Source organism: Ursus arctos, unplaced genomic scaffold (assembly GCF_023065955.2).
Source record: "Ursus arctos isolate Adak ecotype North America unplaced genomic scaffold, UrsArc2.0 scaffold_6, whole genome shotgun sequence".
NCBI lineage: Eukaryota > Metazoa > Chordata > Mammalia > Carnivora > Ursidae > Ursus > Ursus arctos.
The window spans coordinates 12,533,444-12,553,249 of NW_026623078.1; the positions used below are offsets into that span (position 1 = coordinate 12,533,444).

Below are 19,806 nucleotides of genomic sequence, written 5' to 3' on the forward strand. Positions count from 1 at the left end.
GCATGGGGAGAGATGGTTCCAAAATGCAGGTCTCTGGGAAATGTGGCTGGATGAAATAAAATATGAAGCAGCACTTAAAAAGATCGAGGCTCTGGCAATTACACAATAGCAGCACAAGAAGAAAAAACAACAGAAAAGCTTCAAATAGACTATGGTCTGTACAAGGAAGGAAATGTAATCGTAGTTCAGGACTTGGCTCAGCAAACAGTAGAGTCATGATAATGTAAATGCTAGTTGGAAAATAACAGTAAATTATTGGAAAGAGAGCAGAGAAAGTTCTAATGAAATAATTGGAAAGATAGCAGAAAGTTCTCATGAAATAACTAAAATTTCATGTAAGTAAACTGATAACAAATTATCAAGTTAATTGCAGTGTAGTCATATGATTTGGCATATAAACTAAAAAAGGCTAAAAAATAAAATTTTACCTTCTAGGTGGTACAACTGGGAAACGGAACAGGGCCTTAGGAGTGTATTAATTTTTTTGAAAGCATGTACATGTCTTATACCACGGTAATTTTTATTTATTTATTTTAAAGATTTTATTTATTTATGTGACAGAGAGACAGCCAACGAGACAGGGAACACAGCAGGGGGAGTGGGAGAGGAAGAAGCAGGCTCCCAGCAGAGGAGCCCGATGTGGGACTCGATCCCGGAACGTTGGGATCACGCCCTGAGCCGAAGGCAGATGCTTAACGACTGCACTACCCTGGTGACCCTTATACCACGGTAATTTTAAAAAATAAAAGTGAAGGTTTAGATAACTTTTGCTCATTCTGTTCTTAGCATATGCAGGGGTACCATTGCAAAAAAAATTATCCACATATTTCACGTGTGCTTAAATTTTACTTGCAATAAAATGTGATTTAAACATTCATCCCTGGAATAAAGATACATTTCTATTAGAGTTTGAATAGTGAATTTAACAGGTTTTGATTATGCAAAAAATCTTTCCAATAGATGTTTATTCAATATTTAGTCTGTTTTTGAAATTGTTCCAAGTACTTTAATTTTCATCACTTAACCTTCAAAATAACCTTAGGAGGTAGGTCCTATTATTGCACCATTTTATACATGAGAAAACTGACGTTCCGTTTATGCAAACTGCCCCAAGTTAAGGTTAGATCTAGAAATGGAACTCGGGACTTCTGATGCCTAAAAGCACAGTACATTGACCATAACCATATGAAGGTAAGAATTCAATGAGTTTTGATTTCCAGGTTTCATTTTTCTTTTTAACTAAGCAAATTTCATTTTCTTTACATGTGCTTTATAAAGGGATAAGTGAACACTGATAGGATGGATATAAAAGAGAAGAAAAACTATAAACAATAAAATCCAACATTAAAGAAGAGCATTAATGAGATGATGGCTTTCATGTGTCAGGCCACTGTGATTCCACAGCACAATGATCACATATTTATATGTGTGAATGGCACCAAGTAAGTCAAAATGGTCCATCTGGCAGATTCATTTAGACCCAACCAAATCTGCTTAACAAAACCATTCTGTATATAAAGTAGTTTATTGCTTTGGTATTTTTTGCATTGAGATGTCATGGAAGGATTAAATAGAAACATGTGAAATCATTTGTTCATTTATTCATTAATATGTTGTCAAATTCAGTTTTCTATACACTATGGTGTTTATTCCATTTTCTGTACTATTAGATATACATATTTAAAAAAATATTTAACTTATTTTTAAGAAGAAATTAAATATTTTCTGAAAAAGAATTTTATTATTGTTCTCTAGCAACAAACCTGAAACAAGCCTCATCCAACTCAACTAATTCATTTAAATACCTTTGCTCCACAGCAATTTGTCTACATATCTAGTTTACACAATTCTCTTCTACATAACACTGTTTAACCCTGTTACATAGTATATAGTTAAAGAACATTTTTGTAATAAACATGTCTCTCTTTTGATATGATACAGAACAAATTTGTCATACTTCTCAGCAATCACTCAAATATATTAAAAACGTATCCTTCTTTAAAAGGCACACACATTTACAGGTTCAAATCTTTATTGTTTTAAAATTCTACATGTCTTTTACAATACAATATTTTGTTATTTAAATGACCTCTAAATGGTTAATGTACAATGAATATGCTTTTTCTGAAATCAAACCATGAATTACGATTTCATCAATATGATTATTCTAAACCAAATAATAAAGAGGTTGGGAAGGTTCCAGTGCTGCATTTGAAACTGTCAACAGCACAGACTCTTCCCTTTAGAACCCAGGTGACCACTGTTGAAAGTGCTTTCGAAGATAGATTATGGCTGATCTTAACACCAGTCTATCAAATTAAGAGTTTCTTTTTGTTTTGAAACATCAAAGGGCATTTAAAAAAATAAATGAAACAATTTGCTTTAGTAATCTACAGAGGCAAACTCAAAGTTATGATTATCTGCATGCAATAACACTCCTCTTTAAATAGTTTTGAAGAATTTATACATTTTATAAAGAATGTGTTTAAGAGTGCAAGTTTTCTGATATTGATTTCACAAAAGGACAAATGCTGGTAATAATAACTAACATTTAATATCTAAGTTCAAGCTAATGTATATGTAACAAGCAATTAATATGGCTAACCATAAGCCACAATGCAGGGTATGCCCTTTGAGAAAATGAACTAGTTTGGTCCGCATTTCTAGTTATTTGGGTAAAAAAAAAACCAAAACCATTTTAATTCAGCCAAGGGTTTTGATGAATTTATTGTTCCTAAAACGTAGCCAGTTAAAAAGTAAATGATATACACCAATGAAGTATATTGTCACGGTGACTTTTGTATAAAAAGATGGCCTGCTGTTTTTGGAGTGATGAATAAGCACTGTAGGACAAATCAGAAAAATGTCACAGAACGTTTAATTTCTTCCATAAGTTATACTTTCTTATTCCACGACACAGCTTTCACTCTGTAGAACTTTGTCCCCAAAGGAACTTTAAATCTGTTTTGTGCCTAAGAAGAGAAGAAAAGGAATCACTTAAATGGTTAAAACCAAATTACAGAGGTACTGTCCTATCATACTACTCAATGTGAGAGTACTCGGGGCTAAGAAGCATGGGTGAGAAGTCTTTACCAAACTACACAAGATCCAGCCCTTACATATGAGAGTACACTGAACCACTAATGATGGAAGAAAGAGCTGGTAATCACCGCTCAAGAATATAGTACAAAGGGAGACGTATGTCATGATTTTAAGTATCAAAGAATCAATATACAGTTTAAGTTTCATTAGCGTTTTGGAACAGAGGGGCCCCAAATTACAGTGAGTCAGGAAAAACGCTCATTAGATTCCACTGACTCCGCAGCACTGACACTCCTAACATAGTCAGGTACATTTTTAGTCATCACATATTTTGCATTATCTTTCTTCAATGGGGGTAGTATATGAAAAATAGGAAACAACTCTACTACAAATAGATTCACTTTTAATCATCAGTTATGCTGTGTGTTCTTTCTTTTTTTGCACAAGAAAACACTAATAACTTGACAGTTACAGAACAGAAACTTGTAGTTACTTTCACGTATAGGCTGATGAATTGTTGGTAATCTACCTACGTCTACTCTCTAAAGATAAGTAACAAATACTTACAAAATTGGTGGTTCATACTCACACTCATTAAATTCAAGATATTACTCAATCAAATGAGCTAAAGGACAAATGACTACCCTAGTAACAATTTCTATGTAAAGCAGTATGTGAATCTGAATCTTCTTGATAGTTCCTAGGTTTATATCATTTGATATAGTTTTTACCTTTTTGGCTTGACAGTATTCCTTTTCCATTACTTTTCCAAGTACCCAGGGTCTTCTAGATGCACCTGAAGCTGTTGAATGAAATTGTTAATTTCTTTTTAAAAGTACAGGTATAATCACTCATGAAAACAACTGCCAGAATCAAAACTAATAAAGTTCTCAAAAGTGAAAGAAGGTGTAAGACTTTTAAAACAAATCACTAAAATACAAAATGGTTTATAAATCAAAAATGAATTCATTTTACTTTTCAGCCAGTAATTTTGGCTTTACTCATTAAATATAGATGGTAAATCAAATCACAGAACTAATAGAGTTCAAGAAATACAAATAATCCAAGTACAAATCATGAACAGATAAACCTAGGAATTCTAAATTAGCTCAACAGTGCCATCTACTGAAAGTGGTAACGAAGATGACCATGTCCATTTCTGAAAGCAGACAGTTATTCAGACAAATTTTATTTTCTAGGTTCAAAGCAAAGTACTGCCCTTTTCTTTGGTTGGGGGGGGGGTGCTTTTAACACCAGTGCTCAAGGGCAAGAGCTGAATCTGCCTCACATCTGTACTCCACAAAAAATGACAGTTAAAGGGTTAAGCACCAAAGTCTGGAAAGACAGTGCTTTTGTGAAAGGGAGGTGGAAAATGTGGGAGCAGACAGGATGAAAAGACTAGTCCTCATAAAGCCGAAGTGTGACAAGCTAAGAAAAGGAAAGTACTCGTTCTATTTTTAAATTCATCAGAAGATAAGTTTTTAAAAGAGTCGATTTCAAAAGTATTTGGCCAGTAAATTATCTGGTTTAGGCTAAAGCCTTTGAGATTCCTAAGAGAAGACAAAACTGATTTTTATTCCCTAAACATGATTTGGCAACATATAAATGAAAGATATCATGAGTAAACTATCAGAAATAAAATACACAGATACATCACATGATAGAAAGATAAAAGCCCCTACACCACAGGATATGAAAAATACCCTAAAGAGTATTATAGCACTTCACAGACAATTCATGACTTCTGAAAAGAATGATCTAAAACTAAATGCTTATGTTTTATGTTTGAGGAGTAGTAAGTCCCACTGTCATGGGTACAAAAAACACTCTAATAATCCCCAAAGCAATGACACAGGGGTAGGGTAGCATTATTCCCAATTGGTATCCTCTGTTCTGTATTTCTCAAAAAAAGGGTGGAGGGGAGGGAAGGCTGGAGTTCCTTGGTAAAGTAAGATTATTAAAGAAATTCTTTTTTCCAAGACCTGTGAGAACCTTTAAAATGGTAATGTGTACTGTAAACCTCTAAGAGTATGCAGTGTTTCCTAGATTTTTTTATTTAATTTTTTAAAGATTTATTTGAGAGAGAGCAAGAGCATGTGCCATGTGGAGGGAGGGAGAGATAATCTTCAAGCAGACTTCCTTGAGTGTGGAGCCCAATATGGGGCTCGATTCCAGGACCCTGAGATCATGGCCTGAGCTGAAACCAAGGGTTGCACGCTCAAGCAACTGAGCCACCCAGGCGCCTCAAGTGTTTCCTAGATTTAAACACTAACTTTCCTATTCTTGGGAAATGCATATTGAAATATTTAAAGACAAAGATCCATGATATATATAACTTAGGCTCATACAGTTCTGGCAACAAAAACAAGCACACGTTTATGTATATTTTTGTATTTATGCATTTAGACATACACACATAGAATAAGGTAAATGGGGCAAAATGTTAACAGTAGGTGAATCTGAGTAAAGGTAGATGGTTTTTTTTTGTTTTGTTTTGTTTTGCACTGTACTTATTATGTAACTCTGGTAAATTTAAAAATCATTTTCAGGGGTGCCTGGGTGGCTCAGTCCTTAAGCGTCTGCCTTTGGCTCAGGGCATGATCCCGGCGTTCTGGGATCAAGCCCTACATCGGGCTCCTCTGCTGGAAGCCTGCTTCTTCCTCTCCCACTCCCCCTGCTTGTGCTCCCTCTCTCGCCGGCTGTCTCTGTCAAATAAATAAATAAAATCTTAAAAAAAAAATCATTTTCAAATAAAAAGTTTAAAGAAATGAGAAAAAAGAAACCCACAGAAAATTGAAAAAATACCAAGTTCATTGTTTTCAAGACACAAAACCAGTAAGTTGTAAGCTTATCTTCTCATTTTTCAAGGTTATATGAAAACTATACAACTCTATGGACATCAACCCATCACCAACAGCCATGATGGAGTGATCATGTGACATTGGTCTAGTTCAAGAGCTGGCATTTGCCTGTGTTGGTAAGTCATTCCAAACAGAAACATCAATGTAAATGGACATATATTCTTGTATTTTAATAATTCTATTTAAGCTAAGTATCCCAAGGTACCTATTCTTTAAAGATCAAAGTAATATATAATAGGCACTGTAATTTAGTAAATTTTAACAAAACTTTTTTTTAAGCCTTAAAAAACTATCTATTGACAAATTTAATGAAAAACAAGGCAGGAACATAATAAATAGGACAGAAAAGACACTTTACGGCTGGAGAGAATGTTTTTTTCTAAAATCGTTCTTTATTGCCTTCATAAACAAATGAGTGTGAACTAAAGCTCAAATAGGTTGCATTTATATGGGAATTCTGACAATATAATTCTGCTTTTGCTAGGGTATGAGATACTGGACCCAATCGTATTAAATACACTCTAACTTTGAACAGTTCACAAAATCCAGGAAAATAATCTGTATAATGCAGATTTTACAAAAAACAAACATATTAAGCAGAGTTCCTTCTTAGTGATTTAATTCTGTTATAATTAGATAAGAGGGTAGAAACGTCTTTGATATATTCTCTATACTCAAGGTTTAATATTTTAGTTATGGATATGACACTTACCACCCTCACCTGGTTTGAGATCCAGGGCAGGCAAAGACTCCGAATGCAGAAAATACAAGGTTGGACTAACAGTAAATAACACGTAATTGTCATGGCGCTCATCTAGGATGATGAGTACCAAATCTCCCACCTGAAAACTGAATAAAGGAATATAATTTATTGTCCTCAATGGTTACTGTCATCCTCTTCTGAAAACTTTAAGTATATATTCTGCAATGTTCAACTCTATATTCAAATATCAATGCATTATTAAAACTCACATTAACATTTTTTTTTTTTTTTTTAACTCTACCCTGCTCCCAGTGGGAATGCTGGTCATACACAGCACATGTTCAAAGGATAATGCCCATGACTGTCAAAAGACCAAAATTTATAAATCCCCAATACCATCTATTGTTTAAAAAAACAAAACAGATGCTTGGATGAAGGGGAGAAAAAAAGCACCATTATAGTCACCAATCACAGGAAGAGGATATTTATCCTCATCTTCCATCTTAGAACATGAAACAAATTCCAAGTGAACTTACAGTTACAGCAAAGAAAGACTACGTACAATTTTTCCTGTCTCTAGGTATAGAGCTCTTCAATTTGAAAGAAAAACCTACTATGCTCAGTTCATATACTTAACTAGTTTTAAACAAGTCAATGGAAATTACTGCTTTAGGGTGAAGGCCTGAAAGAAGGAGCAAAAGAAAGAAATGGGTACAACTGCCCATATAATTTAATTGGTTCTGTGTCTTCAGAATAATTTTTAGAAATGTACAAAATCTGTACAGGTCTTGAAAGTTAATCTTGTGACCTTACTGAATTTATCAGTTCTAGTAGTTTTTTGATGGAACCCTTGGGGTTTTCTATATAGTATCATGTCATCTGCAAATAGTGGAAGTTTTACTTCTTCCTTGCCAATTTGGATGTCTTTTATTTCTTCTTGTTGTCTAACTGTCGTGGCTAGGACTTCCCGTACTATGTTGAGTAAGAGTAGTGATGGTTACCAGAGGGGAGGTGGGGGGGGATGGGAGAAATAGGTGATGGAGATTAAGAGTACACTTATCATGATGAGCACTGAGTAACACGTAGAATTGTGGAATCACTACATTGTATACCTAAACTAATATAACACTATACGTTAACTGTACTAGAATTAAAATAAAAAACTTAAAAAAAATAAAAAAAAAAGAAAGTCAATCTCAGATTTCTTAGTTGTCAAGATAATTTAATTTAGTAGGCCCCGCACCTGCTAAATCATCAAACTCACTGGGAAAGCTTTTAAAGGATAACAGCTTTTTCATTAATTGCTTATCCTACAAATACTTGATGCCTACCTAACAAGATGTGGCAGGCACTCTTGTGGCTAAGTACCTGGACGCCTTCAAAAAGGTGGACAGAGCCTCTCTTTAGGCAGTTAAAAAAAGTTGTTGTTGTTTTTTTTTTTAAAGCTCATCTCACTCTAATCTTTAAAGGCCAGAAACTGGATTTGATATGACATACAGCTGATACATAAAAGCAGATACCAGCTAGCGTTTTTAACATCACTGAGAAAAGATAAAATTCTAATGAGAAGTTGAAGTCAGAAACCACAGATGCCTAGGAACCAAAAATTAAGTTGACAGATCTGATTTTTGTATCTATCCTGACAGGTATAGAAGACTGACCAGTGTCCATGTGTTGCTAACAATGCTTTTTGAAAACTTTACTACAGGGACTCTCCTTTCAAATAGCCCATGCCAAAACCCAATATACTACTACAGTATAATGTGGTTCTAGAAGACTGTCTATGAAATTATTCAACTGATAAATAGTATATTATGAATTTGTAGTGTATCAATAAAATGAAGTCTGAAAAATAAAAATGAGGAAACACTGCAACTTAAAAAATCTCCAATCTAATTGACTCTCCAATCTAAAATGTAAAAGGCTAAGGTAATAAATGGGATTTAAAAGAGATGGCATTAGCTGAAAAGTGAAGTAGAGTCAAAAGGACTATTTGTGTATAAATGATAACTGAAGCTGTAATAATGACTTCAAATATAATCCTAATATTTCCAAGAATAATAATTGAGAAAAAACTACACTTTCTAATAAAAAATTTTTACTACCAATGGGTACAAAACACTCAGCTGAATGCACCTGAATCTGGAGAATTAGAGCCACTGAAAAATATTTTCATTAACAATTCAATACTATCCAAATCAATAAATTTATTTCACACGGAAAACAGAAAATAAAAATATAATACTTACTCTCTAATAGCTATCTTTTCAGAATGCCTTGAGGATACTGAAGACATGCTCTGAGACATCTAAAAAAAAATGAATAAAGCTCATACAATTAGAGCACCACATATGCTTATTAGGTCCTTGCTGCAAAAATTTCTTTCGATGTCACACATATTCACATCTGTGTCCCAGCTTTTAAAGAGTCCAAATATGAGGTTCATTAATATAATTCCTTTCCTCAACAATGATCTGCAGTGGACAAATTCACCTACATTTTTACTTATGGTATTTTCTTAATCAAATTTGGCTGCATTAAAAACTATTTAAATATAGAATCATATTTTATTTATAATTACATAGTTAATATTAAAAAAATCACAGAGTAGAAACTGAAAAGTTTTGGAGAAGCGTTTCCCAATTATAATACATCAGTTTCAAATCTTTCCTTTTGGTAAAAGAACAAACCAAAAAACTCTTTAGGAAAATCTTATTCAAAGGTCCAATATCTAACTAGGAAAACAAATAAATACAATACTCCTCTGGTTAAAATGCGGGTGGGAGAATAAAGTTCTGAGAGTTGGTAACGTCCCTCACTTACCTTCAAGGCAACTTCTGAGAACTTCAGTTTAAAAACCCACTATTCTCAGAGAACCCAGAAATGGACCCTTGGCTCTTTGGGCAACTAATCTTTGACAAAGCGGGAAAAAACATCCAGTGGAAAAAAGACAGTCTCTTCAATAAATGGTGCTGGGAAAATTGGACAGTTACATGCAAAAGAATGAAACTTGACCACTCTCTCACACCATACAGAAAGATAAACTCTAAATGGATGAAAAGACCTCGATGTGAGACAGGAATCCAACAAAATCCTAGAGGAGAACATAGGCAGCAACCTCTTTGACATCGGCCACAGCAACTTTTTCATGACACATCTCCAAGGGCAAGAGAAACAAAAGAAAAAATTAATTTGTGGGACTTCATCAAGATAAAAAGCTTCTGCACAGCCAAGGAAACAGTCAAAAAAAACCAAGAGGCAGCCCACGGAATGGGAGAAGATATCTGCAAATGACACTACAGATAAAAGACTGGTATCCAAGATCTACAAAGAACTTCTCAAACTCAATACATGAGAAACAAATAAATCATAAAATGGGCAGAAGATATGAACAGATACTTTTCCAATGAAGACATACAAATGGCTATCAGACACATGAAAAAATGTTCAAAATCATTAGCCATCAGGGAAATTCAAATCAAAACCACACTGAGATACCACCTTACGCCAGTTAGAATGGCAAAAATGGACAAGGCAGGAAACAACAAATGTTGGAGAGGATGTGGAGAAAGGAGATCCCTCTTACACTGTTGGTAGGAATGCAAGTTGGTACAGCCACTTTGGAGAACAGTGTGGAGGTCCCTTAAAAAGTTAAAAATTGAGCTACCCTAAGATCCAGTAATTGCACTACTGGGTATTCACCCCAAAGATACAGACGTAGTGAAGAGAAGGGCCATATGCACCCCAATGTTCATAGCAGCATTGTTCACAATAGCTAAATTGTAGAAGGAGCCGAGATGCCCTTCAACAGATGACTGGATTAAGAAGATGTGGTCCATAGGAATATTCTTTAGTCATCAGAAAGAACGATTACCCAACATTTGCAGCAACATGGACGGGACTGGAGGAGATTATGCTAAGTGAAATAAGTCAAGCAGAGAAAGACAATTATCATATGGTTTCACTCATTTATGGAACATAAGAAATAGCAGGAAGATCGGTAGGAGAAGGAAGGGAAGAATGAAGGGGGTAAACAGAAGGGGGAATGACCCATGAGAGACTGTGGACTCTGGAAACAGAGGGCTTCAGAGGAGAGTGGGGTGGGGAATTGGGATAGGCCGGTGATGGGTATTAAGGAGGGTACATATTGCATGGTGCACTGGGTGTTATACGCAAATAATGAATTATGGAGCATTACATCAAAAACTAAGGATATACTGTATGGTGACTAACATAATAAAAAATTTTTATTAAAAAAACCCCCACTATTCTCATCAGATGCTAAATAATGAAAGGTGTGATTGTCATTCATTTCCTCTCCTGATGAGCACAATGGAATGGGACATGCTAGCTGATGAAGAATGTTGCCTTAGCTCAGATGGGACTGTTTGCTCTTCAAACAGGCTTTAATCCATTTTTTATGCCACCACACGATACATAGGACATGTGTCCCATGGTCTTGGGCCAGAAAGGATGGCAAGGATACCTATACTTTCTAAGCACAGTGGGTCCGTTACACAGTTGTACAAATCAAGGACAAATAAATGGATTTCTCTTTGTTTAATAAGTCTAATTCTGATGCTCAGAATTTCTTCCACTGCCCTCTGAACATTATCTAGAATGATGCAGGGTCTCATTAGCATTTGGAAACAAAATGAAACAACAATAAATAATGAATAGAAAGGCCTAAAAGTGTAGCAACTTATTATCAGAATCACCCAAATGGAATGAAACATGAGAGACTATGGACTATGAGAAACAAACTGAGGGCTACAGAGGGGAGGGGGGTAGGGGAATGGGATAGACCGGTGATGGGTAGTAAGGAGGGCACATATTGCATGGTGCACTGGGTGTTATACACAACTAATGAATCATCGAGCCTTACATCGAAAACCGGGGATGTACTGTATGGTGACTAACATAATATAATAAAAAATCATTATTAAAAAAAAAAAAAAAAAAAAAAAAAAAAAGAATCACCCAAATGGTCTATATGCTGCCAGTGAAGACAAGTTTGACTATCCATCTTCTAGACCATATTCAATTTTATTTTGATGTTTAAAAAAGCTTAAGTTTTTCATATATTTATTATAAATGAGGGCTTAGATTTAAGAAAAAACTGTGAAAACAGTTGTAAATTGATATGAAAGTATGCTTTACACTGAGACACCTCTCTGGGTGGGAGTGGGGTATTCTCTGGATCTGAAGGGCAAAAATCTTTCATTCATAAACACTTCCCAAGCATCAACTGTGTATCAGTTACTACTATCCCAGGTGCTAACAACAGACAAAACTGACTATAACCCTTGCCAAACACAGCTTATATCCTATTGGAAATACTGCATTAAACAGCATACTGAATGATGTTTGGGATAGGCAACTCTTCTCAGTCTTTTTGAACAACAGTTTGCTCTGCTTATAAAAACAGCAAATAGCCTTAAGATTGTCTTGGTGATAAATTAATGATTGACTAGAATGACTACAGACTAATTGTCTATATGACTGATGACTGTAGAATTAAGATGTAATTTATGCTGTTTAAGTTGGGGAAGAAGGGCCTATGAAAGAAAGCAGATGTTTCCCTACAAGACACAATCTTTAAAAAGCTCAATTCTAATCAGTGCCTTAAAACTTTTCAATCAAAAGTATTGAACACAGGCCTTAGATTATTCCTATTTTTTTGTAAATAACGATTATTAGAACTTAAAAAATGAATTGCTTTATTAAAGCATGTAAGTTCAACTGTATAACTTTAAGTAATTGGTTAAGTTTGCAGGTTAGAGTAGAACCAAGATTAATTCAGAAGACCATATAGTGTCTCATGCAAGGTATCAAGGTCGAACAGTATACATAAAAGAAAAAACAACAAAAAAAACCAACCACAACAAATAAAAAAAGAGAGGAAGACAAACCATAAGAGACTCTTAACCATAGGAAACAAACAGGGTTGTTGGAGGAGAGGGGATGGGGGATGGGGTAACTGGGTAATGGACATTAAAGAAGGCACATGATATAATGAGCACTGGGTGTTACATAAGACTGATGACTCACTGACCTCTACCTCTGAAACTAATAATACACTATATGTTAATTAACTGAATTTAAAGGAAAAAAAGGGGAAGGGATACAACGTATTAATTATGCACACTTACATGTGAACATGTTAATTTTCAAAAGGCCTGTGAAAAGTACCTCTAACTTAGTTACCTATTTAAGAATCCTAACTTGATGTTACAAATACATGTAATTATGGGATCCTGAATGATCATAGCTTTTTAATCAGAAACACTGCGTTGATTTTATTGACTGATTTTAACATTAGTAAGGTAGTTCACGTGGTCAGCTCTATGGCCACAGATAGTAGTAACTCTGACCCAAGGTCATCACTCTGAGGTCATCACTCTGAGAATCAATTCATTAATGACCCACATGGCCCAATGAAACTACTAGAAATAAATTAATCAACCCATACATATCTCTGATAGTATTTATAATAAAAGATAATACAAAACACTTTGAAATGCCAACATCTATTGGGTAAGAAAAATAACTTACCAGTCTTTGATTTAACCGCTTGTTTTCTTCTTCTTTCAGCTGTAATGTCTGTGGGAGAAAAAAAGAGACCTGTGGTTTATGCCCTGTACCTTCTCAAATTGAAACTTAATAATTGTCAAAATTTCCTGAATCTTCACATTAATGTTCTGATCTAGTATGAAAAATTAGTGAGTGTATTCTTTTTTATGGGTTGTTTCCAACTGTTTTAATTATTTACAGGCTTAAGAGAGAATTAGAACAATTTTAGGTACACTTACCTAAGCCTAGAGTTCTCACAGTTTAATATGCATTACAATTACTTGTGGCACTTGTAAATATGCAATAAATAGCTGAGATCTATCCCCAAAGACTCTATATAGGGGGTAGACAGGAGATAGGAATAGGTATGGCCTAAGAGGAGGATTCTGTAATTGTTAATACACACCCCAGCTGATTCTGACAAAGGTGATCACACAACCTTTTAATAAAGAAAATGCAGAAAGTCTTAAAAGCCAAAGGAATGAAAAGTGGTCTATGAATAAACATACGTTAACTTTGGATCAAAATTATATATAACCTGATAGTAAAACTGGGAGGAAACCCCTTATTGCCAAATTTTTTTGTTCAATTAATCTCTAAAAAAACCCCTTAACTTTTCTTCTTCATTATACATATTCTATTTTCACCCAATTCTAGAAAATAGTTATCTTGCTTCTGAAATACATGAAGTTCACATTTATAATGTTTTGCTACATTCTGAACTGCTATTGAATAAAACCATTATTCCATATATTCATTTTATAAAGATCACCAATCTATCTTACTGACAGAGACTTCATTTATTGGCAAGAAATGAAAATAAGAGGACTGAAATACTACTGCCAAACATTTAGCCAGTTGGGTTAAAAAAAAAAAAAAAAAGACAGACAGGATTTCTCAAAACATTAACCACAAAAGTGACCATAAAAAAAAGGATCTAATTTATAAACACAACTGGGTATGTTTTCAATATAAGGTTTATGTAACTGCATCCCCAGAGGGAACACAGCAAGCACTGTAGTTCAAGAAAGCAATTTACTTACTCGTTCTAACAGCATTATTCTCTGTTTTTCTTCAGATAGCATATGTATATTTTCTCTAAAAGAGAATGATTTATTTTAGTTTCAGTTGTTTAAAATTCTGGATTTTACATTTTCCAGTAAGATTTGGAAATTTAACTATTAATACAGAGCACTTAAAAAATTTAAAGGTTTGCACTAAATTTTCAAAAGCAGCCTGTTTAAATTAGGATTTTAATGGTGTATATTCTTTGTACCAGGTCTTGAACCCAGATCTACAAACCATTTGAAATTATAAGCAAAACTTTGTGCATGCATTTTTCTAGAACTAAGGTCTTTTGAATTTTAAGTTTTTTTCCCCCAGGGATTAAGAACCACTCTTCTTCCTATGTGTGGGTTAACCCATGTTACCAATCAAGTGGTACTTCTTGGGTGGCTTCACTATTAAAACTAGAAACAAAACAAAATGCTACACACCCTTGAGTAAGCTACAGAACTTAAAGTTTTATTTTACAAAAAATAAACCAAGTATCAATGAAGACTTCAAAAGTACTACTAAATGACTATAAATGTGCTAGTTACTGTGCCATGTGTGAATCTGCCCATCACACTAAAGTACTCAGAAAAGAAAAAATGTAACAGGGTGTCGGCTTGTATTTTTATTTTTACTACTATTAGGAAATAAAAGTGTGAGACATTCAAAGTATAAAATATGATTTGATATATGTACACAGTGTGAAAGCAGACCCTCCACTGAGTTAGCTAACAGCTCCATCACTTACCTTTTTTACAAGGCAGGGAGAACACTGAAATTCTACTCTCCTATCAAATTTCAAATATACAACACAGTGTTATCATTTACTGTCCACACGTTCTATATATCCTCAGGTCTTATTCACCGTATAACTGGAAGTTTGCAACGTTTTTCCCTCACCTCCTGTCTCTTGGCAACCACTTTTCTATTCTGAGTTTGACTTCTTATTTAAAGAGCCTACATATAAGGTATACTATGCGGTATTTGTCTTTCTTAGTCTGGCTTATTTTTCTTAGCATAATGGCCTCCAGGTTCATCTACATTGTTTCAAAGGGCAGAATTTCCTTCTTTCTTATGGCCGAATAATAATCCATTATATATTTTTATTCACCATTTTCTTACCCATTTTCTTTATTCATCCACTGAGGAATACTTAGGATGTTTCCATATGTTGGCTACTGTGAATAATGCTGCAATGAACATGGGAGTACAGGAATCTCTTTGAGATGATGGTTTCATTTCCTTTGCATGTATATACCCAGAGATGAGACAGCTGGATCATATGGTGGTTCTACCTTTAATTTCTTGAAGAGCCTCCATCCTGTTTTCTATAGTGGCTGTGCCAGTGTTTACATTCCCACAAATAGTACATGAGGGCTCCTTCTCCACATTCTTGCCAGCATTTGTCATCTACTGATTGTCTCTTTAATAATAGACTTCCTGATAGAGATGAGGTGACTGGTATCTTGTGGTTTTATTTTTATTTCCCTGATTACTAGTGACACTGAGCACCTTTTCATTACTTGTTGGCCATCTGCATGTCATCTTTGAAAAAACACCTAATTTTTGCCTACTTTTTACCTGGGTTGTTTCTTTGCTATTGAGTTGTATGAATTTGTTAGGTATTTCAGACATTAATAATTTATCATATATATATGATTTGCATATATTTTTTCCCCACTCCATAGGTGGCCTTTTCATTTTGTTTATATATAGAAGCTTTTTATAGCCCCACCTGTTTATCTTTGTTGCCTTTGCTTCCAGTGAAAAACCCCCCAAATCACTGCCACAGCCAATGTTAAGGACCTCGCCTCCTATATTTTCTTCCATGAGTTTTATGGTTTCAGGTCTTATGTTCAAGTCTTTAATCCATTTTGAGATGATTTTTGTGTATGATGTAACACAGGGATTCAATTTCATTCTTTTGTATGTAGCTATCCAGTTTTCCCAACACAATTTATTGAAGATACTATCCTTTCCCCATTAGTTTTCTTTGCTCCCTTGTCAAATTTTAGTTGCCTAATATATGGGGTTTGCTTTCTAGAATCTCCATTCTGTTCATTGAGCAGCATTGTAATACAGTTTGAAATCAGGAAGTGTGAGGTCTCCAGCTTTGTTCCTCTTGCTCAAGACTGCTTTGGCTACTCAGGGTGTTTTGTTGCTTCACGTGAATTTCAGGATTGCTCTTTTCTATTTCTGTGTGAAATGCCATATAAATTTTGATAGGATTGCCTGAAATCTGCAGAATGCTTTGGTTAGTAGATATTTTAAACAATATTAATCTTGCAATCCATGAATACAGGATACCTTTCCATTTATTTTTGTGTCGTCTTCAATTTCACCAATGTCTTATAGTTTTCACTGTACAAATCTTTCACCTCCTTGGTTAAATTTATTCCTAGCTATTTTATTTTTTGATGCAACTGTAAATGGGATTGTTTCCTCAAATCTCTTTTTTAGTTCATTAGCATATAAAAACATTACTGATTTCATGTCCTGCAACTTTACTGAATTTATGATTAGTTCTAACAGTTTTTGGTGGTGTTTAGGGTTTTCTACATATAACATCATGTCATCTGCAAAGAGATAATTTTACTTCTTCCTTACCTATTTGGGGTTTTTAAAATTTCGTTTTCTTGCCTAATTGCTCTGGCTAGTACTCCATTACACTATGTTGAATAAAACGGGCAAGAGTGGGCATCTTTGTCTTATTCCTGATTTTAACAACTTTTAGCTTTGCACTGGTGAGTATGATGTGGGTTTCTTATATAGGTACATATAGTACATATAGTACAACCCTCATATAGGGTTTCTTATTGAGGTACATTCACTCTATACCCACTTTGTTAAGAGTTTTTATCATGAAAGGATGTTGGAAATTTTATTAAGTGCTTTTTCTTCGTATATTGCAATGATTAAATGATTGTCATCCTTCGTTTTATTAATGTGGTGTATCACACTGATTTGCAGATACTGAACTACCCTTGTATCCCTGAATAAATCCCACTTGATCACGGTGTATGCTTTTTTTCAAAAAATATTTTATTTTTTGAGAGAGAGCAAGTAAGAGCACGAGATGGATGAAGGGCAGAGGGAGAAGCAGGACTCCCTGCTGAGCAGGGAGCCTGATGTGAGACTCAGTCCTGGGACCCTGGGATCATGACCTGAGTCAAAGGCAGATTATTAAACAACTGAGCCACCCAGGCACCCGTATACTCCTTTTAATGTACTGCTGAATTCAGTTTACGAATATTTTACTGAGGATTTCTGCTTCTGTTCATTAGGGATATTGCTCTGTATTTTTCTTTTCCCTCCCTTGTCAGGTTTTGGTATCAGGGTAATGCTGGCTTCATATAATGAGTTCAATAGAGTTCTTTCCTCTTCTAAGTTTTAGAATAGTTTCAGGAAGTTTGGTATTAGTTCTTCTTTACAAAATGTTTGATAGAATTCACCAGGGAAGCCACCCAGTCCTGGACTTTCTTTCCTGGGACGTTTTTGATTACAGATTCGATCTCCTTACTATTAATTGGCCTGTTCAGATTTTCTATTTCTTCATGATTCAGTCTTGTTTGGTTGTTTGTTTCTAGGAATGTATCCATGTCTTCTAGATTGTCCAGTTTGTTGGGAATAATTGTACATAGTTTCTCTTATGATTCTTTGTAGGTCTGGTATTAGCTGTAATGTAGTGTTGTAATTTAATGTTTTAAATTCTTCTTCATGTATAATTCCCTAATTACATTTTAAGCAACTTGACTGAGGCAGGAATTTTATCTTCTAAATGTTAATTCTTGCAGGAAGAGGATTTGCCTAACGTAAGGTCACAAAGACTTACTTGTAATTTTAGCTTTTACATTTAAGTCCGTGATCTATTTTGTTAAGTTGTCTTGTAAATAGAAGATCCAATTTCATTCTTTTGCATGTGGATATCCACCTGTCCCAGCAGCATTTATTGAATCAAAGGCTATTATTTCTCCACTGAATTGTCTTGGCACCTTTGGCCATAATGCAAAGGTCCAACTGACTATAAATATAAGGGCTAATTTCTGTATTCTCAATTCTATTTCAATACACATATACATTCACATCTATAGATATATAAACACATGTATATAGATCAGGCCATACTATCTTGATTGCCCTAGCTTTGTATTAATTTTTCTAGTAAAGATGTGTGTGTTTCCAATTTCATTTTTCTTTTTTGCATATTGTTTTGGTTATTTTGAGTTCACTGCATTTCCATATGAATTTTAGGACCCACTGTCCATTTCTGAGAAAAAGGCAAATTTTAACAGCAATATTGTATTGAATCTGCAGATCACAAGAGTATTGCTACCTCAACAAAATTAAGTCTTCCTTTTTTTTTTAAGATCTCATTTTTAAGTAATCTCTACACCCAACGTGGGGCTTGAACTCACAACCCTGAGATCAAGAGTCGTATGCTCTACAGACTGAGTCAGTCAGGTGTTCCAAGATTAAATCTTTCAATCAATGAACATGGGCTGTCTTTTTAGGTCTTCAATTTTGTTCAACAATGTTTTATAACCTTCAGTGTATGAGTCTTGAACTTCTTTTGTTAAATTTATTCTTAAGTATTTAGATTTTAGTGAAATTCTTGAGATTGTCAATATACAAGATCATGTTATAGATACAAATAGAGATAGTTTTATTTCTTCCTTTCCAGTATGGAATGGATGCCTGTAATTTCTCTTCCTTGCCTGAATGCCCTTTATAGAAGAACCTCAACTGATCTTTTTCTTCTTGATTTTTATAGGAAAAGCATTCATTCTTTCATCACCGAGTATGATTTTACCTGTGGGCTTTCTTAGATGCCTTTTATTAAGCTGAGGAAGTTCTCTTACTCAGCTTACTTTTACTTTATTGAGTGTTTAAATGCTTTCTCTTTATTGATACTAATATGGTATATTACATAAACTAATTTTTAAATATTCAGCCAATATTGCATTACTGGGATAAACCCAGTAAGAATCCCTTTTATGTACTGCTGGATTTGGCTTACAATTCGTATTTGTTGAGAGTATCTGCATTGATAGTTAGGAGATATTTTCTTAATGTATTAGAACTGAATTCGATGTGGAGTTTCTCATTCAGTAGGACTCGGAAGGGTTCTCGGAAGGGTTCTAAGGTTTTAATTCCTAAGGAGTTTATTGCCAGTTCTGATATTGCTTATTTAGAAAAGGAACTTGAAGAATGACTGCTAAATTACTATTTTTAATTTTTCTAAAATAAGCAGTTAGTTACTTACACTTTAGGAAGTCTAAATAACTTTAGAAACACAAATAGAAAATTAAGGGGGAATTCCTAAAGTAGGCTGAAATAAGTAGAAACCTAGCACATTTAACAAGCAATTAGAAAAGGACCAAGTTGGCATTATCAGCCCTAGCTTCGATTTTCTTTCTTTTTCTTAGTTTCATTGAGGTATAATAACTGATACACGCAAAAATCTGCACATTTCATTTATGCATCTTGATGAGTCTAGACATATGCATACACTCATACCACCACCGCAACCAAGGAACTAGATATATCCATCAAATTAAAAAATTTCTGTGTGTA

At 34.4% G+C, this 19,806-nt stretch overlaps 1 protein-coding gene across 4 annotated transcripts in view; it reads right to left on the reverse strand.

Moving 5' to 3' along the window:
• Positions 1-1,581: 1,581 nt before the first annotated feature.
• The window catches only part of RB1CC1 (RB1 inducible coiled-coil 1), a 90,953-nt gene continuing 72,728 nt past the window's right edge, over positions 1,582-19,806 (reverse strand). For 2 of the 4 annotated variants that reach the window (XM_048212387.2, XM_026516481.4), the window contains exons 19-24: positions 14,223-14,277; positions 13,162-13,209; positions 8,856-8,914; positions 6,625-6,752; positions 3,774-3,844; positions 1,582-2,972 (exon numbers count right to left, since the gene is read on the reverse strand). In XM_048212387.2, coding sequence (XP_048068344.1) covers positions 2,895-2,972; positions 3,774-3,844; positions 6,625-6,752; positions 8,856-8,914; positions 13,162-13,209; positions 14,223-14,277 — 439 coding nt within the window. In that variant the 3' untranslated portion in view covers positions 1,582-2,894. Of the gene's footprint in view, positions 2,973-3,773; positions 3,845-6,615; positions 6,753-8,855; positions 8,915-13,161; positions 13,210-14,222; positions 14,278-19,806 lie in introns of all 4 variants that reach the window. The other 2 variants (XM_026516482.4, XM_026516480.4) reach the window with 1 other exon arrangement.